General features: G+C 41.0%; 1 protein-coding gene across 3 annotated transcripts; it reads left to right on the top strand.

Moving 5' to 3' along the window:
- The first annotated feature begins 34 nt into the window (after positions 1-34).
- Positions 35-26,925, top strand: LOC144048517 (ral guanine nucleotide dissociation stimulator-like). Of its 3 annotated transcripts, none has more exons than XM_077560593.1 (18): positions 35-648; positions 12,530-12,834; positions 13,499-13,573; positions 13,694-13,887; positions 14,096-14,220; positions 14,509-14,724; positions 16,028-16,131; positions 16,203-16,287; positions 17,414-17,491; positions 17,565-17,651; positions 17,803-17,835; positions 18,521-18,642; positions 18,724-18,819; positions 19,832-20,057; positions 20,163-20,237; positions 21,649-21,921; positions 22,023-22,137; positions 23,713-26,925. In XM_077560593.1, the coding sequence occupies exons 1-18, from the start codon at positions 628-630 to the stop codon at positions 23,886-23,888; spliced, it is 2,406 nt and encodes an 801-aa protein (XP_077416719.1). In that variant the 5' UTR covers positions 35-627; the 3' UTR covers positions 23,889-26,925. The 3 variants fall into 3 exon arrangements, with proteins under 3 accessions (XP_077416719.1, XP_077416718.1, XP_077416717.1); XM_077560592.1 differs by lacking the exon at positions 35-648 and adding an exon at positions 7,687-7,815; XM_077560591.1 differs by lacking the exon at positions 35-648 and adding an exon at positions 9,596-9,941.
- Positions 26,926-27,460: the final 535 nt, after the last annotated feature.

Genomic DNA, 27,460 nt, shown 5'->3' on the forward strand with positions numbered 1-27,460 from the left:
CGCTCATGCTACGTGTGCGGCGTTCACGAGCATCGAAAACGGCGTAGCACTGGTCACGAAAGCAGAGATTCGCCTCCGCCTTGCCGAGCATCCATTAAAGCATCCACGGTCGCGGTGGCATCGCCGCATCCAGCCGGGGCGACTGCTCGTCAGCGGGGAAGATGACAACAACGACGATGACGACGACGACGACGACGACGATGATGATGGAGGTTTGGTGTGGAGAACCGACGCTGGAGGACATCTTCTCCCCCGCGCCGCCGATGTCGTGTTGTTTTTGGATGACAGCGGGAGGAGACAAATAAACACCATCGCTCGCTCTTTAGCCGGCTAATGCTAAACTACCCCATTAGCTCCACGGCTGGCTGTTTTTTTTTCAAGCTCTCGGTGCTTTTCTCCCCCCCCCCCCCCACACCGCCATGTGGAGACATGCTGGCGGCGAAGAGGACATTTAAACACCGAAGCTGTGGATTAGCATCGCGGCTAAGCTAGTTAGCCCGTTTCCCCCCCACGCTCGTCATTTTTTCCCTTTCTCTCGATGAGGATGCTAACTGAGGGGAGCGACTGACTGACTGGCCGACTGAAGGTGCACCTCAACACGCTCATGAAGGTCATGACAGCGAGAGAATGATCATGCTGGAAAAACAGGTAAAAAAAAACAACAGGTTTTGTCTCCAAAAGCACACCTGGACCCAGGGCTCATTTGCATGCGGCTAATTAGCATCACCTGCGACCACTAAGTGCCTATTTAATTACATTATCTTCACCTTATCAGAATTGTGCTTTTTCAAGCAGAGATCCTGCAAAATAGACATAAAAGAAGATCTGGAATGTGTTGTTTTTTTGTTTTTCACCCAGCACCCAGCGACTGTTTACTACAGCAAATATTGCTACTAGACATAAAAACCCTTTAATACAAAGTTGCAATCCGCCCTTGCCTTTTACACAGAACCCAGCGATTGCTTACTGTGTGATAGTATCGGTATTGGGCCCCTTTCACATAGTGATCCTAAAAACAGTCATAAAAGTAGATCTGGATTTTGTTGGGCTTGTTTTTCCACATAGAAACTAGCAATTATTTACTACAGCAACTTGTGGCATCAAATATTTCTCTTCCTCTGCTTTTCATACAGAACCTGGTGGTTGATTACTCCAACACATGGTAGCAAAAAACTACTTTCAAACAGAGATTCTGCTCAATGTAGCCCCTTTCACACATCATTTCCACAAAGTTAATGCATCAAAATAAGCCGGCATTTACCAGCGTGTGCCTTTTACGCAGAATGCGGCAAAAGCAGGCGGGATATTGTTGTAACTGTGCTCACTTTCACACAGAGACACTGCATCCCCTCAATCAGATCATTGGTGTGATGTGCGGAATAGTTGGAATGCGATGATTACTTTCAGCAGAACGGGAAGAAAAGAAGGGTGTGTTCTGTTGTTAATCTTCACAGCTCTGGCCCAGCTATCTGCCCTATAAAATTTCACGCAGCACCATTATATCGCTGTTACTACTTCTGAAGTCTGAAAATTTGCTAGTTGACACCCAATTCTGTGTTGGTAATTATGGATGTAAAACCTTGCCCATTTTTAAAACCCAAAGGCTAAGAACTCTCATTGTGGGGTCTGTAAACTGCGATGAGTGTTAAATGTCAATATTTTTTTCTGTAGACTCATAAATATTTAATTTCATTTTTTCCTTTCGGACATATTATTAAACATATTTCACCGATCACATCATTTGCAACATCAACAACATCCAAAAGAAGGGCTGACGGGTCGAAGCCATAAAAATTCTTACAGTTCCCTAAAAATATTACCCATTGTAATTTTTGGGGAACTTTTTTTGTCATTAAAATGACAAAAATAAGCAAAAGTGTATTAAAAAAAATGACACAATTTTTTTTTTAAATTATGTAAATGTAAGACTCAGGATGTTAAAACATAAAGAGAACAACTCAAAAAAGAGGCAGGTAAGCAAAATATATAAATAAATAAATCCCTGAATGTAAATCGAGTCACTTGTTGCTGGGCAGACTTCAATTGCACTAAAATGGACTTTTGTGATTGGCGTAAAAGTTGCATTAATATTTGCACTGTCAGTGAGTCCACATGAAGTGGTTCCTGTGGCTGCTGGTTTCCATGACAACCGCATTCATGTGCGGGACATCCTCCGCTACGTGGCTAGCGTCATTAGCACATGAATAGTGACTCAATGGCCGCTTTGTTCCCACGCACTGGCGTCAAACATGGCCGCCCACCGCCAGCGCCCGGCGCCAAGAGGAGCTAAGGGCGGGCGAGGTGACGACCAAACACACTGACCACACCAGTCGCTGAAGCACTCATGTAAAGTAATAGACACCGAGACACACGTTACCGTAGAGACAACAGTTTGTTTGAGAATATTTGAAACCTTAACTTCAACCCCTACTTTTAAACTTCAACTTGGATTTTAACCGACGGTTACAACCTGTATTTGAAACACTGATTTAAATTCCTGATAGTGGCTTGAAACCGTACCTTTAACTAAATTGAACCCTGGCTCGAAACCCTGATTTAAAATCAAAACCTTAATTCTGACTTTTAAACCCTACTTTGAAACCCAAACCCTGACCATGGCATGAAACCGTATTTTAAAACCCTAAAATCAAATCACAACCTTTATTTAAAACGCTAAACTTGACTTGAAACCCTACTTTTATACTCTAAACTCTAATTTAGGCTTGAAACGCTATTTTCAAACCATAACATATTTTGAAGTGCTCACTTAAAATGTTAAGACTGGCTTAAAACCTTAACTCAAAATGGCTTAGGCTTGAAACCCTACTTGGAAGCTCTATCTTTAAACTTTAACACAGGCTGCAAAATCCTAACTTGAAACTCTAAACCTGGCTTGAAACCCTTTGAATTTATAACTCTGACTTGAAACCTTATGCAATGACCAAAACCCAAATTTGAAACCCTAACATAGTCTTAAACCTTGTCCCAAAAACCTAATTTGAAACCCTAACCCTACCTTACAACCCTCACTTAACCTGCTTTGAAGCCCAAACTAGAAATCGAACCCGTCTTTGAAATCCCAATAACCAAGGCATGAAACCCGACTTTGAATTCTTACCTCGAAACCCCAACCGTGGCTTGAACCATGAATTGAAACCCTAATGTAAAACCCTGAATCTGGTTTGAAACCCTACTTAAACCTTAATTAGAAATCCTAACTCTTGTTTGAAACCCTAACCCAGTCATGAAATCCTAATTTGTAAACCTAATTCTGGATTAAAATCCTAACCATGTCTTGAAACCCTACTTTGGAAACGTAATCGCGCATTGCGCTGCATTTCGCGAGGTGGCAGGAGGCGTAACACAGGCTGTAAATCAGCTTGATTGTTTGGCCACACAAAGGCCAGCTTTCACTCTCACTTCCTGCAGTGCAGCAACGCGGGAAAAATGCCAAATCACAACAACAACATGGTCGGCGGGGGGGGGAGCTTCCTAACTTGTTACTTTTGTACAACACTGCAGAATGTAAAACGTCCAAATGATTTGGATTTGAAATCGGTGCGTCAGATACCTGCACGCGACTTTGTGTAAAGACAGACAGACAGACAAACAGAAAGAAGGTAAGACAGTAAGAAAGAAAGAAAGAGAGAGAGAGAGATGGTAAGACAGATGGAAAGAAGGTAAGACAAAAAGAAAGAAAGAAGGAGAGAAAGAAAAGAGAGCAAAAAAAGAAAGAGGAGGATGAAAGGGTGAGGAAAAGCGGGGGAATGAATGAATGAATGAGTGAGTGAGAGAGTAAAGATAGTGAGAGGGATAGAGAAAAAGGAGGCCTGGAGGGAGGAAGGGACTGTGGAGAGAAAGAAAGAGCGTGAAAGAGAGATGGTGTTAAGGAAGGAAAGAGGCGGGGGAGATGGGGCAAAAAAGAGGGAGAGATGAGGAGAGAAATAGGAGAGAGAGAATGAAAAAAAGAGCGAGGGCTGAGAGAGAGAGAGAGAGGAGTCGCCTCCCTCCACCCCTCCCCTCCCCTCAGAACCCCCCACAATCCATCAATGTGGACGCGAAAAGCGAGCACGTTGCTGCATGACGGCGACATGTGGTCGAGTGACGGCTGAGGAACGGCGGATGAACCAAGAAGCGGTCTGGGGCTTGTAAATGGGGACTAATAAACCCGGGACTAGTAGAGTGGGACTAGTAGTGCGGGACTAGTAGTGCGGGACCAGGGTGCGGTTGATGCAACAACAAGGAGGAGAGCTTCAATGTGCCGCGGGCACTGGCGCAGCAGCCCGCCACCATGATGGGCACGTTACACCTGCCCATATACCTGGTGGACCACCTGGTGAGGGGCGCCACCACCACTATGTTTATATGCATGTGTGTCCAAGCCTTGGTCGTCCTCTGGAGGAAACGATGGGAAAGTCCTAAGAGGAGCGTTTCAAAGCGCGTACGTTTGATTGAGAGCACTTTTACATTTAAATCTCAGTTCAATTGGGAAATTAAGGTATCAAGACAGGTTCAGGCTTTCGAGTTCTAATTTCAAATTGGGGTTTTCTTGATGGTGTTATTTTGGTTTCAAACTCGGATTTAGGTTTCAAATTAAGGCAAGATTCAGGTTTTGAAGCAGGGTTAGGGTGTCAAGGCAGGATTGGGGTTTCAAGTTAAGCCTGTGTCAGAGTTTCAAGTTAAGGTTATAAATCTGAATTTGGGTTTTAAATTGGGGTTTCAAACAAGAGTTGGGGTTTTAAATTAGGGTTTCAAGCCAATATAAGGGATTCAAGTTAGGGGTTTCTAGCCTTTGTTGGGGTTTCAATTTGAGTTACAAACCCGGATTTGGTTTTCATATTAGGCCTTTGAATTAGTGTTGGGGTTTTAAATTAGGGTTTCAAGATAACATAAGAGTTTTGAGTTAGGGGTTTCAAGTATTTGTTAGGGTTTCAATTTAGTCGGGTTAAGATAAGGGTTTCAAAGTTTGTATTTGAATTTCAAATTATGGTTTCAAAATAGGATTCGGAGTTCAAATAATGGTTTAAAGCCTGGATTAGGGTTTCAAGACAGTCCTTTGTTTTTTAAATAAGGGTGTCAAGCTATTGTTAAGGATTCGTAGTAGGGTTTAAAAGTTTCAAGACGTCTTCAAATGAGAGTTTTAATTTAGTTTTCAAGTCTTGAGTTAGAGTTTCAAAGTTAATTTAGGGTTAACTTCTTGGCTTATCAAGTCCGGTATAAGGTTAGCGTTACTTTGTGTGTGTGCGTGTGCGTGTGTGTGTGTGATTTGTACATGTCTGGTCTGGTCTTCGCCGCGCTTGTGTGAGCATGTTGTGAAAGGTGAAGACACCCTCGAGTGTTTATTGTCCCTACTGCTGAATTGTGTTTATTTCTATTTCTTATTGTGTTATTTTTGTAATCTGATTCAAGAATGAGCGATTTATGTTTCACGGTTTCACACGCGTTTGGTAGAATTTTGTTTTGAAGTGTGTCATTGGGAACGCTCCAAAAATGTCAAAAATCAAAAATGTTTAGTAAGATGGCCAAAAATTCCTTTTTGAGTTTTACACCAACACTTAATCATATTTCTCATTTCTATGTCCATGCGGAGGAAATAGTGACGCTTGTGATAAAAATATCCGCGAGCAGCCTTCGTACAGTGAGCCCCGCCTTTCAATCATCCCAACTTTTAATGTCTTTATTCCCGCTAATGTCCTCCTTGTGTCGCAGCCTGCGCCTTCGTTGACTGACATCTTTTTATCGATTAAAAATGAAGTGATACGGCACGACATATTGTGGGAGGAGCCTCAGGGCGCGATACAGGCTCGCGCAGTTCACGTCGCAAGGAGGCCTTATGCTAAATGTCCAAATGTGCGGGGGTGAGTTGCTAATTGTCACTTTTTGGCGATGGTCAGATTCGGAAGCGGTGCACAATGTAGAAATGAGTTTGCTGTATTCATTATAATATCCCTAAAATTAGTCAGCTGATGAATTGGTTATTAGAATGGCCATCGGCCTCAAAACATCTTCTTTTTTTTTTAAGAAACAAAATTGCCCTCCGTTTCCTCCAAAGAAAGATTGGAGTCTCTTCTTTCATCAGGAAAAAAAAGTATATTTCCATCTGTTTCTGTTTTGCAGAAACTAGCATTAGAATATTGCTAAGTGTCACCATTATTCACAAACCTGTTGAAAACACTGTCAAAAAGAGCCTGTTTGCAACGTGGCCCTGGTTGATCTCTTATACTCTGCTGCCACCTGCTGGCCGTTTTTGTAATAACTACCATTGCTTCAAGCCACCTCTTCAGTTCAAAGGCTGCATCAAAGCCTTCGGCATGCTATAGCATATAAAAAAAACGCATTTATACGTTTTTGGGTTTGAATGAGTTGTTAAGGACAACTTGCTTGTTTTGTTGAGCTAACTAACATTGTTGCCACAAATGTTAGTCATTTATCTTTTAAGGCTTTTCCAACTTAAAATACGGTTTTAGGTCAAAAAGAACGAATTGTGTTTTTTTTTTTTTTTTTTTTAACTCATTCACTGCCATAAATTCATTAAAAAAAAGATTATTAAAAATTAGGGGCAAGAGGCGATTAAATTTTTTAATTGTAATTAATCGCATGACTTCACTAGTTAACTCACGATTAATCACAAATCTGTTCTAAATGTATAATAAAAAAAAAAAATCTAGGTTTTCATACTCTTGTTAACAAAAGTGGGGAAAAAAATGTAAACTAATAAAAATAGTTTAAATGAATTTTTGACGTTTATAGCCGTCAAAGGCAGTGAATGAATTTAAAAAAAAAAAGAGAAAAAAATTATAAAAAATTCAGGGCGTCAGGCGATTAAAGTTTTTAATCATAATTAATCGCATGACTTGCGATTAATCACAAATTTCATATCTGTTCTAAATGTACAATAAAAAAATTCTAGGTTTTCATACATACATACAAAAAATGTTAAAAATAGTTAAAATTAATTTTTGACGGTAATAGCCGTCAATGGCAGTGAATGAGTTAAGTGTGACAATTGTTCGGACAGGCCAAAATTCCGAGACATCAACGGGTCAAAACTACTTTGATGTTTTCAAACATCGACACTTGCCCTAAAATTTAACCGGCGCAAATGGAAGATCATTGGCGAGTAAAGCAGAGTAGGTCATGTATGTGCCTGTTTTTTTCCTCCCTGAATGTATTTGTTATGGAAAATGTTAGAGGCATTCGAAGTGTCCATTCCAAGATTTTTGGGGGGGTGAAAATTCCCCAAACACGGCAGCCTTTTGTCACTTTGCTATTTCTAGTGGTTGTGTACGTTTCTATTGTGCGAAGGTGGCGGTTATCGCGAATAAGCTGCAAGCAGCGATTGCATGGGAATAATTGTGTGACACCGCTTCGCTGCACGCTCGCATATGCCAAGTGTGAGCGCGCCCTTAGGTGTGTGTAATCAATCTTTTCGTTTTTTTTTTTTTTTTGGGACCTTCCCACACCTTTTTTGTTAGAGCCTCACTTTCATGTCTCCTCACTTCCCTCGTCGCTAGCTCGCGGGCTAACAAACTTCACCCGGGCCGGGCTTCTTTCAAGTCTCCACAAGTTAATTTTTTCCCAGTGTTGTTCCTGCGCTTGTTGACACAGCTGGAAAAGCAAACATGCGGCGAGAGCGAGGGCGTCCGCCAGGGGTTTGGCCCCACTTTTAAGGGGGCGCAGCAGCAGCAGCGTGTGTCAGCGGGCGTCCTTTCGGGGGGTTCGGAGATGGGGAGTTGGAGCCGCTGGACTTGCGGACTGTTGGTCCGGTCGGAAGGCTGCTGGGAGGCGGGAGACTTTGACGGGACCGGAACACAGGTTGGGCTCGCTTTTGCAAAACGCAGGAACAAAGCACAAAATGAGGGCCGAGGCGTCCATTTTGGACATTTGTTAGCGGCCAAACAAGTATAAACGGGAATATCCTTTTTTATGGCTCATTATAGTCCATTAATAGGAGCATTACACTATAAAGATTCGATCTACTACTAATAATGTCATGAAAAATAGTTGTATTTTTTTCAGAATTTTACGAAAAATAAAGTCAGATTTTTGGGGGAAAAACAAAAAGATTAATTTTACAAAACTAGTCATTTTTTTTAAGAATTCAGTAAATTCAGCAAGCGTAGGGCTGGGCAATAAATCAAATGAATTCGATGCATCGTCATTTTGAAAATCGAAACGTTGAAAATGGGCTAAATCGAGTTTTGTCTTCGGGATGATTAAAAGCTGTTCTTATGTTCTGTTACATTCAAAAGTTTCTGTGAGTTGTAATTTTGCACAAGTGGCAGAATGCTGGATGGATGGTTTACAAGACATGTTTACAATAGCTACCAACTACTTAATTGTGGGCATGTAAGCACAAACTATGAATGTTAAGTTTATGTTAAAACTCATTTAAAAACAGTAAACATTATTGTCTGAAATTTTGCACAGGAATTCTTTTTGAATAAATGAAACATTTAAATAAATGTTTGTTGTTTTACCAGCGTAAAATCATTTGAACATTTATAATTAAAAAAAAAAAAAAAGAAAACTTTTTTTCATGAAAAAAACAAGACTGTTTTCGTAACACTCCAACTTTTTCTCAAAAATAGGCAACTTCTTATCTAGACAAAATCTTATTTGATCCTGTTGAACGGATTCTTTATTTGGTAAAAATACAATAATTTTCTCATCAAAATATGGCTTTTTTTCCCACTGTCTAAAAAAATGTAACTTAATTCTAGTGTCATTTTTTTGCATGTTTTTTTCTCTCTCTTTATTGTACAGATAAAAAACAATACTGTCTAGTTTTGGTGGTTTGTTTACACCACAATGGCATTTTGTGCAGAGATACATTTTTATTTGTGCCAGTCTCTTCTTCTTCATCCTCTATTATCCAATTATTTTAATGGTATTGGATGTACAAACTATGAATGGTCCAGGCCTTCAGATGTGGCAGTCGGTTCTATTCACTGTTCTATGGTCATCTGCCTTTTTTTTTTTTTACTACCCCCTAAGTAGTTTTTCTTGTCTTTTTTTCGTATTCTAGATGTTTTACCCCAACTTTTTTAAGACACATCTGCCCAATCCTGATTCTGAGGGGATTTTTTTTTTTAAAGTTATGTAATACTAGACACCCCCTGACAATAAACAAAGAACACATTGGCCACTTGGGGGCAGTGGCACACAATTATCGGGTGGCGCGCGCGCGTGTGTGTGCGTGTTGTGCACAACAAAACAACCACCGTTTTCCCGAGGCACTATATAACGATGCTCCCTTCAGTGACACTCTGGAAACTTGTGCTTTGTGCTATTTTCTGGCATTTTGTGTCAACGCACAAGCGTTGTTGACCCTTTTGTTGTAAAAAAAAAAAAAAGTTTATTCATCAAATAGAGTCACATCGGTTGGTTTATTTGTTGTATATAACTTACAAAATTAGGGCAGTATTTCATCTAAGAAAAAAATAACAATTTGACATGAGTAAAATCAGTTTTACGTACAGTTATTTTTGTTGCCAGGCTACCTCAGCACAAATAGCATGAAATGTAGATATCTCCGAAGGCCGCGAAGGCAACGCGCATGTGTGGGCGTGGTTTAGTAAAGTCCCCCTCTGAGTCACGATTCCCATAAACGCATCATCATCTTCTTCATCAACCACCATCGTCGTCTATCGAAGAAAACGTCCGCTGCTTGTTTGTAGCCTCCAAGCCGACGCAGCGAGCGATCGCCGCCGCCGAAATGTCGCGTTCTCCGCGGTGACGGCAGAATCTCGCTCGGTCACCGCGGGGCTTCCATGGTCCGCTTCGTAGGCGGCGTCGAGCCGGGCCCGGCCGAGATGTTCGAGTCGTCGTGGCGGGCGCGGGACGTTTGGGACGGGGTGAGGCTGGAAATGTCCGACGGCCGCAGCCCGGTGGTGCTGCACAGCTTCACGCAGCTCGACCCGGATCTGCCTCAACTGGAGGTGAGGCCCAGGGCTGGGGTGATGGATCCGGGAGCGGGCGGGGACTTTGCCGGTCCGGTTGTTGTCTGTAGACGCAGGACACTTAAATTAGAAACACTTTCTAACGATGTCTGAGTACATAATGTCAAACAAGACTGTTGGAAACGGTATCAAAATTATTATTATTATTATTATTATTATTGTTGCTGTTTTATTCAAGGCGTCTGTAGGGGCACTAAAAAGTACAAAGCTTGCAACACTGATTTTACAAATACTTAAAAGAAAAAAATCAGTAATTAAAAATGCCAATAAAAAGGGAAGTCAATGTCATCGTAGAAAATGCAAAAACGGATGCAGTCGTACTATTGATTTAGTAGTAATACCAAGCACGGCAGCTTAATTTATACAATATATAACATATCAATCAGTTACTATAGTGAAAATGTTATATTTTATTATCAGCACCTTAAGAAGTAGGCGCGCTATACACACAATTCTAAAAACTTTATGTAAACAAATGTATTATTGTTATTATTATTGTTAATCATACTATTTATTATTATCATTAGTCATAGGTATTTTTCTGGGCATTTGAATGTAAAAAAACAAACAACAGCAACATAATAAAAACAGATTTAAAAAAAAAAAAGATAGAATCAAATAAAGGTAGATACATTTAAAGAATAAGAACTATACTAATAATAGTATTTTGCATAATGTACACAATCATTGTCTGTTATTAAGCCTTTTTTTGGTGTTGGCACTGATGCAATAAGATAAGTTTCAATAATTATTTCATATTTAGCGTCTTAATTAAGCCTTTAAGAAAATACTGCTTTTGCGTAGTTACTTTTTTAGCATTGTTTTTTTTTTAAATATAAAATATAGCATAATATAATTAGCTAGCTAGCTAGCACGACAAAGCAAGTACATCGTTTGACTCAAATAAACGTTTAACTACTTGAAGTCATTCACGCTGTTGTCACAATTTATTTAGTAAATAAATAGAAATATAGAATAAATATGCCAAAACAAAAATAAAGCTAATATGTTGTCAGCCCACATTAGCTTCTGCAACCCTAGATGAAAATGTATAGATCAAAAGTACTAGACGTATCGTTACTCTGTATTGTTGAGGGCTCAAGTAGTGAATAAGTAACACTAGTACTGGTACAGGTTTGGAAAAAAATGGTTTCACACATCTAGCAAAAACAACATCATAAAGATTGGTCTTTTTTCCTCCTGTCTGACTTCCTCACCTTCAATAATCACGCCCTCCCCCCAACTCACGCTCACAAACACACGGAGGATTACGTAAGCGCTAAACTGCTGAAGTGGAGGGCTTCCCTCCTCAATGGTCGCCATTCTTTTATTCCCTGGCGTCCTGCTGGACGTCACTTGACACCAAGTGGGAGTGGTCACGTTGCTGCTGATGGTGGTGGTGGTGGTGATCACATGACACACTAGAGATCCACTGACACTAAAAAAAATAAAATAAAATAATAATTCATCCATTCACCTACACACAATGAAAATGGAAGTCTCTCCATTCACAGACAAATGCATCGAATGAAAACACACGTCTATAATAATTTCTGGGGGGGAAAAAACGCAAAATATAACCCCGCTATGTATGAGTTATGGAAAATCTGCGATAGAGTGAACCCATAATAAGTGAACCGCGATTTAGAGAGGGACCACTGTTGTGGTAATAAAAAAAGAAGTGCTTAATCGCGATTAATTATGGAATATTGTGCGATTAATTAGTTTAAAAAATTGACAGCACTAGTTTTTTTTGTTTTTTTCCTATTACAGCAGGAGATTGAAGTGTTTGAAAATATAACTTTCACACAGCTTGCTTGCTTATCAGTAGTAGTACCTTTCACTCTTTGCAGTCATGTTTGATTTGGGGCTTTTGGAAAATTTTGAAAACGTAAACAGAGATCTTGCAAAATTAGCAGATTAGATTTGGCACCTCCGTTCCCTTAATCCCTTCATTCCACGTTGGTGCCTTTCACACATCCAGGGTCCTAGGGCACAAGCTCTCTTTTATGGGCAGTGTAAAAGGGGCTTTTTTTTTTAAACATTAAAAGGCTTCTTGTCTTGCCTCTCCCAATTTTATGTTGGTACCTTTCACACATTACTGCATCCCAGGCAAAAAATAGACTTTGTTCACTGGTGTGAAAGGGGCTTTTGCTACAGTTTAGATTGTAAAATGTTCAAACATTACACATGCCACTGTCATAGCTTGGAAAATTGACGCTTTCATCCCTTTATTCCACACCTGTGCCTTTCACGCAGCTGTAACAGCAAAACAAGAAACATTTTAAAACTTAACTTACACACAGCCACTGTCCTACCTCACCTACTTCCATATCAGTACCATTCACACGTCAAAGTCGTCTTTGGTAGGCAGTGTGGAAGAAGGGGCTTTTTGAAAAATAAAAAGTCAAAATGTGCCTTTCTTTCACAGCGATCGTCATAATTGGTATGTCAGATCCGGGCGGGGGAACATTTACAAGTCCCCTCAATTCCTTCCTTCCGCCTCTCTGCCTTTCACACGCTCTTTTTAATCTACCGTTTTGTTTTGTTTGTGTTTCCCACTTTAGAGCTCGACGCAGGAGATCGGCGAGGAGGTGGAGGACGACGCCATCTTCACCATCACGCTGCGCAAGGTGCAGCTGCACCACTCGTCCAGCAAGGGGCAGCGTTGGCTGGGCGTGGAGACGGACGCCGCCCTCAGCTTGTACGAGACGTGCAAGGTGCGAACCATCAAGGCGGGCACTCTGGAGAGGCTGGTGGAGTACATGGTCACCGCCTTCAAGGGCAAAGACTCCACCTACGTCACCATCTTCCTCTGCACTTACCGATCCTTCGCCACCACCAAGCAGGTGCTCGACCTGCTGCTCAACAGGTATTGATTGACCCATACCTTAACGCTCGCTCATTTAAAACCCTAATCCTTGTAAACACCAAATTTTAAACTATAATCCCGTCTTGAAACCCTAACACTCACGTCAAAACCCAAACGCAGTTTTAAAATCCTACTTAGAAAACCCTAACTTTGACTTGAAACCCTAAACTAGGTTTGAAGCATGAATTTCAAACCTTATCCCTGAATTTAAACTGTAATTTGAAACCCTAACCCATTCTCGATTCCCTTCTTTGAAAATCAAACACTTGAATCCCAATTTGAACTTCTAACTATGACTTCAAAACCTAGCCCTCGTTTGAAAGCCTCATCCAGGCTTGAGACCCTAACACTCACTTGCAATCCTAACTCTTGTTTTAAATCCTAACAAATCCCTATTTTCGGTTTCAAACCCTACTTTGAATCTCTAACTCTAGTTTGAAACTGGAAAATGCTAACTCAAATTTAAAACCTAAACCTTGGCTTCAAACCCTAATTTCAAGCCTTAAGCCTTGTTTAAAAAGCCCAATATTCACTTGAAACTCAATTTGAACCCTAACTTTGGCTTCACACCGTTTTGCTAAACCCGAACCTTTGTTTATAACCCTAACCAATCATTTTGTTGTTGTTTTTGTGTCTTAAAATGTGTCTCTGTTTCCCCTGTCAGGTACGCCAGACTCCAGAATGTTCCCGCAGCGACGGCGCATCGGGTCTGTCAGGACGACTGCACCGAGCTCAGAAAGTGAGACGACGCCTTATTTGCTTTACAAATCTCATTCATGAGTCTTTGTAGCTTTAGCCTATTTGCAGCTCAAGAATGAAAATAGCATGACGTTAGCATGTGCCCATATGTGTCGCGCAGCACGGTGTCGTCCATCTTGGGTGCGTGGCTGGACCAGTACTCTGAGGACTTCTGGACTCCTCCGGGCTACGACTGCCTCCACCAGCTTCTGTCGTACCTCCACCTTCACTTCCCCGGTTCGGACCTGGCGCGTCGCGCCCGCAACCTGCTGGCACACTTCCACAGACGGCAGCAGTGCGAACCCGAAACTGACGGTAAAAAAAGCGGGAACGTCAGCTTGCGCTTGTGGGGGGGGTTTAGGGTGGGGCTGATGTAAGCGTGTCTTGTGACTTGATGTTGTTTTGTTATTGAGTCGAAGGCGTAATTGAATTGCACGCTAGCTCGACAAACCCTGACACTGGCTTGACACCATAAGACTCTAATTTGAAAATCAAAAATGACTTCTTCATCTTGCGTTGTCAGGCGAACACTTGGGCTGCCCGTTCGCCACGCAGGAGGAGAGCGGCTTTGAGGACGAGCTGCCCACCTTCAGCTTCCTGTCATTCGACCCCATCATGGTGGCCGAGCAGTTCACGCTAATGGACGCGGTGAGCAACGCGATATGATGAAAGACAATCAAGTATGAAAAGAATGACAACATGAAACATCGCAATAACTGGGAAAAATAACAATAACCTACAATGTAACAATAATTACGTTACGTTATGTTTGAATCGGCTCAAAGCCGAGGGGGGCGGAGTCATGGGTTTGATATTTTTGTTTGATTGGTCCCTGTGCCGAATAAAGTCAGCATGCACGTTTTAAAAATGTCCCACTCGCAAACGCTTTTGTCTTGACACATCACAAAATGATGTAGCGTGTGCGGTTGTGCGCAGGACCTGTTCAAGAAGGTGGTCCCGTACCACTGCCTGGGGGGCATCTGGTCCCAGCGCGACAAGAAGGGCAAAGAGCACCTGGCGCCCACCATCCGCGCCACCGTGGCCCAGTTCAACTCGGTCACCAACTGTGTGATCAGCACCAGCCTCAGCAACGCCGCGCTCAAGCACAACCAGAGGGCCCGACTCCTGGAGAGGTGGATCGACGTGGCTCGGGTCAGGACGCCGGGGCCTGCAAAAGTGCCTTTCCAACCACTGGCTTGAAACCCTAATACAAGCTTTAAAGATGGAAAACCGAACCCGGGCTTCAAACCCCTAACTTGAAATTCATTATTGAAACCCTAACCATTATTTAGAACCCCTACTCTTGTTTAAAACCTCTTCAAACCCGTAGATGGTCCCAGTGGACATATTCGCGTGTCTAAACCAATAAAACGCATCATTTGGATGATGTCAACACTGCTGGTTCATGATTGGATCTTAACGAACCAATCACAATCGCAAGTTGATTTGCGTGATGTTCTTGTTAAAAATGTTGCATATAAGCTTGATAAATTTACAACACGTTACAACCATATTATAACAACTAAAAACATGAGATAACCCCCCCCCCCCAAAAAAAAAGTTTTTTTTTTAAATGTTCTTTTTTGGGAAAAAGGTCAAAATCAGTAAAAAAAATAAATAAAACAATTACCCAGCAGAAAAAATGCCAGTCTGAGACCCTAAGCTAGTCTTTAAACCCAAACCGTAACCTTGTTTTTGAGCCCTAATTTGAATCCCTAATCCTTCTTTTGAAACCCTAATCCAGGTTTACACCCCTAATTTGAAACCCGCAACTTGACTTGGAACTCCAACCCTTGTTTAAATCATAAATCTTGTTTAAAACCCTCATTGCGAAACACTTTAACACAGGTTTGAAACCCTACCTTTGCTTTAAAACCCCATTGCAGACTCATTTAAAACCCCTTGTTTGAAAAGATAACCCTATTTTCAAACTTTAACCTTTTTCAAAACCCAAATTTCAAACCTTAACCCTGCCTTAGATCTCTAACCTTTCTTTGAAGCTCCAATTCTTGTTTGAAACCCCAACGTGACACATACTTTGCTTGAAACCCTATCCTTGGGTTGTAACCCGAATTTGGTTTAAAACCCCAAAACAGACTTAAAACCCCAATTTATCTCCCTTTCTAAGAACCCTATCTGTTGTTTAAAACCCACATTTGAAACCCTACCCACATCTTAATAGCCACTTTCCTTGTTTTGAAACCCTAACTTTGGCTTGGAACCCTACCCCTTGTTTAAAAGCCCCTCGTTTTAAATTCCAACCCTTGTTTAAAACCCAATTTGAAACCCTAAGACAGGTTTGAAACCTTAACCTTGCTTTAATACGCAGGTTGGATCTCCAACACTTCTCTCAAACCCTAACCCTTGTTTGGAGTGTTTTATGGAGGTCGTGTTGTTTTTTTCTGGCATTTCAGTGCGTCAACAAATGTTTTAACACTTTGCGTGTTGCCTTCAGGAGTGTCGTATCCTGAAGAACTTCTCATCCTTGCGAGCCATCCTCTCCGCCCTGCAGTGCAACGCCGTCCACCGCCTGAAGAGGACCTGGGACGAAGTCTCTCGGTCTGTCCTCAAACCTCAAATGCTTTGGTTGGAGTGCGCGCTTTTTGAAAGAGCTTTTTTTGTATCCACAGGGAGAGTTTCCGCACCTTCCGCGAGCTTTCCGAGATCTTCTCAGACGACAACAACTACTCGCTCAGCCGGGAGCTGTTGGTGAAGGTGAGACGCTCTTGCCGTGTATGAGGGGGAATCCCTGTGGCGTGAGCGCGCGTGACGTACTGGAGGACCCGGGTCGTCTGACGGGCGTAGATAAGAGTGTAGAGGGGAACATCCTGGGGTGTCGGCCGGCCCTATCGGCTGCCAGCAGCAGGCCACGCTGGCCTCCTGATGCGTGCCTGTTGCATCACTAAGCCGTGTCATGGCGGCAGATTCCGAAGGATTCACACTTTTTTTTTTTTTACCATTCTTACAAATCAGCTGATTTTTTTTGGGCCGATTTTCTCTCTGATGTAAAGTCAAATGAATGAAATCTTGTCGTGTAATTCATAATACTATTTTATTTCATTATATATTTTAAAAAGTAATTGGCAGATTAATCAGAATTGTATTTTGTCAAATATCAGAATAGGCCTTATAAAAATCTGAGCCCTTCTTCATAATGCCATTGTCCCTTGTAATAATGATGAAAATGTTTAATTTGAATCAAATATTGTTCAAAAAACACTTTTTTTTAATGTCCAAATTGGGTTTCCTTGACAATTTGGAAATGCCCCAGCATGCCCTTTTTTCCATTTTATTATTTTGGGTGAAAATTGTCTTTCACGGGATTTCTCAAGAATATTCAATATGGAAATAAGCTTTGCTCGGATTGGCTCTCAAACAGCTGCCCTCTGATTGGCTAGTTCCCAATTTGTGGTCGTCATGTCTCTTCATTGCGTTGGCGTCATTGAAATTCAGCCAGCGGGTGACAACGTTTTGGACGGCCACGGGTTCACTGTGAGGCGGCGTGACTGCTCAGGGTCAAGTTTTTTTTAAAAAAATTTTTCCTTTCTTCCACCACCCCCATGATGAGACCTGGTAACCTCATGGCGGACTGTCACTTAAAATAAAGAAATTAATTTTAACATAAAACTGTGGGGGGGACGTGTTTTAAATGTATGGGACGTTAAACATCCAGCTGCATGTTTTTCTTAACATTTGACTCAAACATAGCCTGTAAGAGAGATGTGGTCTCAGTATGAACCCGGGGTGGTGGGGGGTACTATGTCAAAATCAGAGACGAAGAAGAACATGGTGAGTGTACTGCAGAATGAAACACGTTTGTGTTTCTGTTGTGGCCCTTCAGGAAGGGACGTCCAAGTTTGCTACTTTGGAGATGAATCCCAAACGAGCTCAGAGGCGACACCAGCAGCAGCGAGACCTGGTCGGTACAGCATAGCGCCATCTAGTGGCACCACTACACACTCGCCACGTCCACTCACTGTGATTGTGTTCAGGGAGTGATGCAGGGCACCATTCCTTACCTGGGCACCTTCCTGACAGACCTGGTCATGATGGACACGGCCATGAAGGACTACACCGAGGTCAGCGTAGTCCTGTCGCGGCACGGCATTCGAAAAGCCAAAGTTTTGCACGCTGCACTTTTAAATTAAATGTCATGATTTATTCCTGCCGTTTATGTTGTCATTTTATTGGTCATCATTTGTGAAAGGTTGTTGCTTTTGTGTCTTTTAGGGTGGTCTGATCAACTTTGAGAAGAGACGAAAGGTACGTGCCGTTAGCGCATAGTTTAGCTTAGCTTAGCATGATGCATGTGTAATGTGATTTTCTCTGAACATGATGTTGGTGACGTGTGGATTTTTTGGGGGGATGTTTTTTTGTAATTAGAATTTTTTTATATCATTATTATTACATGGTTTTGATGTGTTTTTTTGTAATGATGGGATTTTTATGTAGTTTTCATTTTTTCATGTGTTTTTATATGTATTTTTTTGCGTTTTGTTTGGGGGTTTTACGTGGCACTGACTATATTTTTATGTGATGGTGTTTTTATGTTGTTTTCTCGTGTGTTTTTGTAAAGTAGTACTGTTTTTACACGGAGTTGTGTTTTGTATCTAATATTTTTTACATATGTTGACATTTTTTGTGAGTTTGAAGTGGTGATGACATTTTTGTGTGTTTTTTTAAATGTCATTTACGTGATTTTTTACTTGTTTTTAAAGTATTTTTATGTGCTATTGATTTGTTTGATACTGTATGTTTTTATGCTGACATGTTTTTATAATTTTTTATTATTTTTTATTATTTTTTTGTTTTATACTTAATGTACTTTGTTTTATTGATGTTATACTGTGTTTTTTATGTGATGTTGTCATGTTTTTTTTTTTTTAATTATCTTGTGTTTATGAAGTGTTGACATGTTTTTCAACGTGTCCCTTCTCCCCATTTCCAGGAGTTTGAGGTGATTGCGCAGATCAAACTGCTGCAGCTGGCGTCCAACAACTACAGCTTCACGCAGGACACGCACTTCCGCGAGTGGTTTGCCTCCACCGAGAAGCTGAGTGAGGCCGAGAGGTGACCGCTCGCCATTTGCGGCGTTGCCTTCAAGCATCCGTCAAAAAGTGGTTGACCCTTCCTCCCCTTCTTGTCCCGCAGCTACCAGCTGTCGTGCGACATCGAGCCGCTCTCGGAGTCGGCCAGCAACACGCTGCGAGCCAAGAAGAACGGAGGCATCATGAAACGGTGGAGCGAGTGAGTTAGCGCTGTTAGCTTAGCATCGGATTGTTTACACATGCGGAGAGGCTGAAAAAGACATGGTTGTTTGTCAACGTCGTGCTCAGAATTTGGGGAATCTTAGGTTTAGGACTTAGAACAAGGGCAAGGCTTGGAAGCCAACGTTTGGGTTTTGAATTAGGGTTCTACCAAGCCAGGGTTAGTTAGGGCATTGAACAAAGGTGACATATTAAGGTCTGACGCTTACAGTTAGGCTTTCATGAATAGGGTTTCAAGACTAGATTAGGGCTTCAAGTTACTGTTTGAAGCCACAGTCAAGGTTTAAAATTAAGGTTTTAAGACAGGGTTAGGGTTTCAAGGCAAAATTAATACAGCCCATGGATTGGGTTCTAAAGAACGGTTAGGGTTTCAAGCTTAAGTTAGTGGTTCAAAATGAAGGTTGCAAGCCAAGGTTCAAAGCTCCAGTTTAGTTTTCAAAATGAGGGTTTCAAATCTGAGAATAGGCGTTCAAATGAAGGTTACAAAACAGGATTGGGGGTTAAAGCAGGAGTTAGGGTTTCAAATTAGGGTTTGAAGCCGAAATTAAAAGCTCAAATTTAGGTTTGAACTCATCCTTGCCAGGGGTTGCTTTTTCTAATGGTTGGATATGGTTTCAAATTAGTGGTTTAATTTTGGTATAGGGCTTTAAATTGCATTTCTAAGACAGGTTTAGGGTTTTAAGCAAAAAGTTTGGGTTTTGAATCGGGCTTTGAAGCAAATGGTGGGGTTTTAAATTAAGGTTTCAAGCCAGGGTTGGAAGTTACTCTTCATTTTTCTTAATGACTTTTTGGAGTTAAAGTTAGTGTTCGAATTAGGATTTGAAGCCGGTTATACAAGTAACGGTTCTAATTAGAAATGATCAAGTTTGAGATAAGGTTTCAAATTAGGGTTGCAAGCCAGGGTTAGGGTTTGAATTTCAGTTGGGAACTGTCCAGGTCGACTTACAGAAAGTGAATGGTGAGTCCTGATGTTTCGTCTCTTGTGCGTCCAGTCGGCAGCTGGCAGAGGGCTCCTCAGGCTGCTCGGGGGCCGGAAGCGGCGCCGGCGTGGGCTCCCACTCAAAGTCCTTTGACCACGCCCACTTCCGACCGTACCAAGGCGGCGGAGGAGACAGCGGCGACGCCCTCAGCGTCACCTCCGTCAGCTCCAGCGGCTCCGACCTGGAGGACGTCAACGCCAGCTTCCTCTCGGACTCGCCCGAGGGACTCGAGAGGAAGGTGAAGCCTTCCGAAGACTGACGACGCCACTCTGGCGGACTTGACAATATTTTTTTTTTTTCATTAGAATCGTTATTTTAAATAATAATTTGTGTTTGGCTTTAGACATCCACGCCTTCAGTGAAACTTTCTGTTTCGGTGCTGGGGAGAGAAACTTCGGCTGCGGACACAACCTCGACGGTACCGCTTACTTTCAATTCCACCTTAAAAGACGACGCTATATCCAACAGTACATTTCCTCCTTAAAACATTTGATTTGCTTCTTAACGCATTTAAACTCATTTGCTCCAAAAAAAAACGTATAAATACGTTCTATTTTAAATGTTTTAAGTGTCCCAAAGACAAAGAAATGGTAGTTATTACAAAAAGAGAGAGAGAGATCAACCAGGGCCATGTTGCAACAAGCTCTTTTCCCCCACTGTTCTAAACAGATTTGTGAATAATGATGAAACTTAGCTATATTCTAATGCTATTTGCTGCAAAACAGAAACAGATAGAAATATACTTTTTTTTTTTTCCTGATGAAAGAAGAGACTCTAATTTTTCTTTTGGTCGTCGGTTCCATGTTTTTATAGCAAGAGAACACATTATGTGGGCCTTGCAAATTCAGTCCAAATCCAGTTAAACAGCCGAGAGCAAAGAGGATTCCTTCTGTGAAAATGGCTGCCAGTGAATGAGTTAATTGCACTTTCTCCATCAGCATCGTATCTATGGTGCATTTTCCCGCCACCTCCTCCTGAGAACATTTTGACTTCCACCTTTAAAATGATTTGCTATTTCTACCTCCTACTTGCGCCTTAAAATATTACTTTACTTTCTCTTCTGCCTTAAAAGATTATTTTGCTTTCACTTTTGCTTAAAAACATTCCACTTCCTCCCTAAAACATTTAACTTTCACTTCCTTCAAGATGACATCATTGCTACGGGACATTTTACTTTCACTTCCTCCTTAAAAGACGACACCATTTCTGCAGTAAATTTTACTTTTGACTCCCTCCTTAAAAGATTTTATTTTAAATTCCTCCTTAACTCTTTGACTGCCAGACGTTTTTAGAAAAGGGATGCCGTGGGTGCCAGCCGATTTAAGCATTTTTGACTGATCTTTCAAGGTCCACAGAAAATTATGTGTTTGGACTATGGAAACACACATACTATCAAATGAAAGATTGGACTCTCATCTTTCATCAGGGAAAAAAGTTTGTTTCTACCTTATTCCGTTTTTCAGTAATCAACAATAGAAAATGGTTAGTTTCACCTCTGTTTTGAAAAAAACGTCTTTTAACGTCTTTGGCACTCCTCCATAGGATTTTACTAAACGTTATTTAACGTTTTTGGCAGTCAAAGAGTTAAAACCCCAAATCACTTCTGTAATGTGATGTGTGTAGTGTGATTTCCACTTCGGAAGAAAATTTGACTTTCGCCTCATTAAAACACGTTTAACTTCCCGCCTTCATTTTATGTTGCTTTCTCCTCGAAACATCACTTTCACTTCCTCCTTTCAACATTTTACTTTCACTTTCATGAACGAAAATACAAATTCCATAATAATGATGAAAGCTTTCCTCTCCTCGTCTGTAATGTTGCGTCGCAGTTCTGGGAGTGCACGTCGCTGTCGTCTCTGGACACGTCGGGGATGGGCTCCAGCTCGGGTTCGGCGTCGGGCTCCAGCACGGCGTCGTCGTCATCCGTGTCGTCGGCAACGGCGCTGTCGCTGTCGGCGTCACGCTCGCACAAGCGCTCGGTGTCGGCCGTGTCCAACTACTCCACGCTGTCGCTGCCCCTCTACAACCAGCAGGTGGACGACTGCTGCATCATACGCGTCAGCCTCGACGTGGAGAACGGAAACATGTACAAGAGCATCCTGGTAAACACGCAACCTTCGCGTAGGACGTCTGGACCACATTTGGCGCACCACATTCAAACTTTTGGACGTCCGTGAGTTCGACGTTTGTCTTTTTTGCACAGGTGACCAGTCAGGACAAGACGCCGGCCGTCATCCGCAAGGCGATGATCAAACACAACCTGGAGAGGGAAAAAACGGAAGACTACGAGCTGGTGCAGAAGATCTCAGAAGATAAAGGTATTATCTTGACAACGGTCTGCAGCCACTGTTAGTGGTTATGTAACCTTGACTTTTTGAAAATAATAAATAAAATGGTTGCGGGGACAGATGACTAGTAATTTACAATGGACAAAATGGCCTGTAGTCCACGAGTTGCTTCATATTCCAAGGAAAAATCTACTGTTCCTTTCATCAACGTCCAACATGAAACACTAATGCCACCTAGTGGCAGAAACGTACCTCAACACAAATCTATGACTCAGTTTCACACTCCTTTTAACCGTAACTGTAATTTTATTAATTGTGGGAATGCTGGAAACGCTATTGAGGGATTTAAAAATATATATATTTTTCAATTATTTTGCATTTTTCCATTGGATATTATTAGTTCCACTTTTCCATCTAAATGAATGGTGGCTACTTTCAGATAACACTTTTCCATATAAATTTCAACTTGCTTCAAAAAATTCACGCCTCCCGGGTTTACGTGTTCATTTTATTCAATTATCTTTCAACTACAATTAATACTTTGTAATTTTCACATCATTTATCTTTCAATTTACTTCATAAACATTCAGCCTTCAGCATTCCCACGTCATTTTTTGCAGAAATTGCACTTACTCTAGTTACTTACTATAAAATTACTATATCAATGAACTAAATGATACAAGCACATTTGTATTTGTTAGCCATATTTGTCCACTTTCATGTTAAGAGAAAAGCTTGAAAAATATATTTGGTAGTACATTCAAAACAGGTATAACATGCGATTAATACAGGGATGTGATTTTTCCGCTAATTCGCGGAATTCCGCTTTTTTTTTATCTCCCCCACAAAAAAAAATTCCGATTTTTTTTTTTTTTTTTTTTTTTTAGTAGTTCATTGTGTATGCACATGACTCCGACAGATAACATCTTCTGCTATAACAAAGACATTTGTGGTATGCTCTAATATGAGTTACTTTTCATTTGGTCATGATACAATTATTTGTTCATGAAATTTGAACTCTTCAACATTATTTATGTGTTAACTTAGTAATCACAGTAGTTAGATATGATGATATTCTCAGTGATAGTTTTTAAAAGCAAAGGCAGTCCAATGTTTTTGAATGTGACTGATTTTGAGTTGACTAAAACTGCCATTTTATATGGGATAGTTCAATGTACATTGAAAATTTATGCTGTTGTTTTGTCTATTTCTTTGTCATGTGAGTGCATTGAAAGTACTTAAAAACACGGAAAACCCATGAGCTCCGGGGGGCTATGCCCCCCTTGTCCCCCCACCAGGGCACTGCCCTGGACCTAGCTGGGTGCCGGCGGCCCCCAGACCCCCAGCTAAATTTTCAGATAATTTCACTTTGGTCAAATCACATCCCTGTTAATAGTAAATTAACTATGGAAATCATGCCATTAATTACGATAGTTGTAATTGACAGCCCTAATATATAAACAGTAAAGGCATATATATGTGTGTGTGTACCAATGTGTGTGTATATACAGTACGACGTGGGCTTTAAATGAGTTTAAAGTTACATTCAAAAAGCCTTCACTCGGATTTGCCGAAACCTGATCCCATCCATGTGTTTCTGTCCAGAGCTCCGCATCCCCGACAACGCCAACGTCTTCTACGCCATGAACTCCAGCGCCAATTACGACTTTGTGCTGAAGAAGCGCGGGCCGGCGCGGCCCGTGCGCGCCAAGACGGTGGCCAGCTCCACGCTGCCCCGCATGAAGCAGAAAGGACTGAAGATCGCCAAAGGGATTTTCTGAGGGCGGGAGAGAGAGGAAGAGCGGCCACCTGGAGCACCTTAGCACTTCGTATGGCCTCGGGAAGCCCCGGGACCTCAATTTGTGGGCGGAGTCACCTCCTTGTTTACATCAGGCAGCCCGGAAAACGCTCGCACTTTGGGATTTTCTTACAGCATCCTGGCCTTGTGTTGACACACGCTCAACCTGACGTTGTCTCATGGAAAAAAATCCAGATGTCACCGATGCCCCGTTTTGACACTTGGTCAAATGTTCTGGATGGATTTTTGTTTTCGTTTACAGCATCCTGGCGATGTTCTGGATGCTCATCCTGTTGACACACGAGTGGTCAAACGTGAAAAGTTGATGTCCCATGCGTAGGATCTGGAAGTTCCTAACAGTGTTGACACAAACAGACATTGTCTTGTGGGCACGATATGGATGTGCTGAATGGAATTTTTTTTTTTTAACAGCATCCTGGCGATGTTCTAGATGCTCATCGTGTTGACACGTGGTCAGACAGACGTCGCCGCCCTGTGGGCAGAATCCGGATTTTCTGGATGCCGTCCGTGTTGACAAACAGGCCATCAGTCAAATGACACTTGATGGGAGGGTCAACAATGTACAGTACATACGTCAACTGTGTCGTGTATTTTTTGTTTTGTATATGTATATATATATATATATATATACTTCTTTTTTTTTTGCTTCCAAGATGGTGCTGCTGATTTCACCCGCCACAGTAATTGGAAACTAAACCCAATTTAATGACGGTTTTTGAATTTTTGACCACTAGCAGGTGCCAGCCGTTAGTTGTTGTTGTTGCGATAAATGTTTTTTGTTTTGTTTGTTTTTTTACTAATGACTTTGCACAAGGAAGGCTCAGTGCTTGGCATAAATGACGACAAGTCACGTGCTCATATGTTTCTCATTCAGTATTATAGAATATCATTTCCATAAGTTGGATGTTCGTCACAACTCATAATAGCGTTAGTGTCATCTTGAAAAGAAGAAAAAGCTTATTATGGAAGAAATTATACAAAGTCGGAAACCGGGCGAGGACATACTTAAATGAATGTTCTATGCACCTCTAATTGACCACTTTTAGATTAATTTGTTACGGAGTTTTTCCACTTTAAATTGAACCTTGAATCTTGTTAGACTGTGAAAATTCTATGGTTGGAAAATTATGACCCCCCCACCCCCAAAAAAAAAAATTCTGACTTGACTCTCACAAATCAATTACTTATTTAAATATTAAAAATATATATATATATATCTTAACAAAACAAAACTATTATTTCCTGAGGAAAAATATGTTATTGTTTTGTTATTCATGATTTTTAAAAACTATTCGTATAAAACTCCACTCTCTTCCTCTGACTTTTTTCCCTCTTTAGCAGTTGGCTTGCAAGTCATTTCTGCTGAGCACTTTATGTAAAAGTGAAACGATGAAATGGAAGGCTTGGGATAAGATGCGTGAGCACCGGAGGAAGCGTTGTGGTTGACTTCTTTCAACTTCTCACAAAGGAAGCACTTTGGAATCTGATCTGCGGATGTCGCTGGCTGCAAAGCATGGTGGGAGAAAAAATGGCATGAATTTGTTTTGGTTTTGTTTTTTGTCGTCACTGCCACAAAACAAAGTTTGCCTGTTACCACTGCCAACTTATTTTTGTCTTTCTTTCGTTTTTTTTTTTTTTTGCTTTTATTTGCAACGCGCATGAAGTCCAAATGATGACGGCGTGCTGTGAGCTTCATGTTGAGCACTGTGAACAACTACAACAACAAAAAGTGTCCTGGTGTATGTGATGTGCAGCGACAAGTTGCCAAACAAGTAATCTGCCTTTTGCGCTGGGAACAAACCTTTGGATTTTTTTTTAAAAATGTTCTTACTTTTGAACAAAGTTGTAAATTTACATTTCAATTTATTTCTATGTCCTGAAGAAAAAGCTGATGATATTTTACAGATCTGCATCATTGAGTAACTCAGCCCCCCCCCGAGACGCACTGCGGATATGACATCATCACAAACCATGCCAACATGTCACAACATATGACGCTTACATGTTACACCACTTGACATGTTCCTTCACTTGATGTGTCAAAACATGTAAGATGCTCCCGTGACGCTTGGCATCACTTAATACATGTTATGTCACTCGACATGTCATATGTGCCACTTTAACGTTACTTGCCATGACAACTCTTAAGATGATGTCACTACTGACACTTGACATGTGACATCACTTGAAACGTCACTTGACGTGTCTCTTGATATGTTACACCATCTCATGACATGACACAAGATGTCACTTGACTGGACATTTGAACATAATTGTATTACTCGACATTGTCAAGTGTCACTTAATTATTATATTTTTTTGGTATTTTTCTTTTTTTACTTTTGCAAAATCGCAATTGAACAAACTTGTGGTTTCATTCAATTTTGAGTTTGTATTTCTTTTTCACGCTTGGACAAAGAGCTGCCAGCTTTTTTTTTTCCCACAAGTGCAGCAAGATGGACCACATTTTGCACTTGCCGCACTGCAGGAATTCCATGCTTTTTACTTCCTTTCATCCTTCAATCCAACAAGACGTTGTGTGTGCGTGTGAGAGTGAGAGAGTGAGAGCGTGAGTTTATGAGAAGATGCAAATTGTGTTTTTCTTTGTGCAGCCGGTGTTTCTGTGGTGACGAGGACGGTGTATGCGCACGCGTGTGTTTGGTGTGTTGGTGCGTTGACATGACTTTTCTGTGGTGCTTTGAGTGTGTGCGTGTGATGTGTTGATGTTTTTTGCCCTCTGATGTCAGATGCCCCCCCCCCCCCATTTGAACTAAAAGACTGACAAAGTTTTCGAAGTCTCTTCCTTTACTACTTTCCCAGTCCCAACAACACTAAAAAACAAACAAACAAAAAACAATGTAGAATACAAAACTTGTCCCCGCTGTTTATTTATTGATTTGTATATACAGCTCTTTTTTTTGCATTGTACATTCTCTCCTCTCTTGGTTATAGATTAATATATTAATGTATATATGAATAAACATACCGTTTATAAAACATTACAGTGTGCACTGTCTGTTTGTATTTATAGTTTGGATAAAGTTTTACAGTTTAAATAAAACAAATTAAAATTGGCACTAAAATGAATACCAGAAAAATTTAAGCAATAAAAAAAGATACACTGTATTTTGCTATTTATTGATATTCAAAGTGAAAAAGATGCGAGAAAAATATTAGCATGAAAATTTGCATATTAGCCAGCGGTCATACAAACGTCACTCATTAGTTTCTGTCCACAATAACGCTATAATTTATGCATAATTACCGTGTGCTTGTGTATATTACTCACTATTTTAAAATCGTGTATATGTTAATTAATCTATTATTTGTTTTGTATTTAAAATGTTTTTACTTTTTTTGTGTGCAAACTTGGTGCCGTTTTTCAAATGTTTTTCAAGTTGCTGTTTGTCATGTCGTCATAACTGCGCGACAAAAAGTGTCGGCTGTACGCATGCGCACTAAACCCGCTACTGAGCAATTACAGTTTTAGTAGTATAGCGCAATAATTTACGCTTTATTCCCGTGTTTATGTAT

Source organism: Vanacampus margaritifer, chromosome 3 (genome assembly GCF_051991255.1).
Source record: "Vanacampus margaritifer isolate UIUO_Vmar chromosome 3, RoL_Vmar_1.0, whole genome shotgun sequence".
In the NCBI taxonomy this organism is placed as follows: Eukaryota; Metazoa; Chordata; class Actinopteri; order Syngnathiformes; family Syngnathidae; genus Vanacampus; species Vanacampus margaritifer.

Coding starts and splice junctions, on each gene's coding strand:
- LOC144048517 (XM_077560591.1), top strand. CDS start 9,774: ATGGTCCGCTTCGTAGGCGGCGTCGAGCCGGGCCCGGCCGAGATGTTC. Junction 13,888..14,095: donor GTGCGAACCCGAAACTGACG/GTAAAAAAAGCG, acceptor TTGCGTTGTCAG/GCGAACACTTGGGCTGCCCG. Junction 17,652..17,802: donor CCATGAAGGACTACACCGAG/GTCAGCGTAGTC, acceptor TGTGTCTTTTAG/GGTGGTCTGATCAACTTTGA.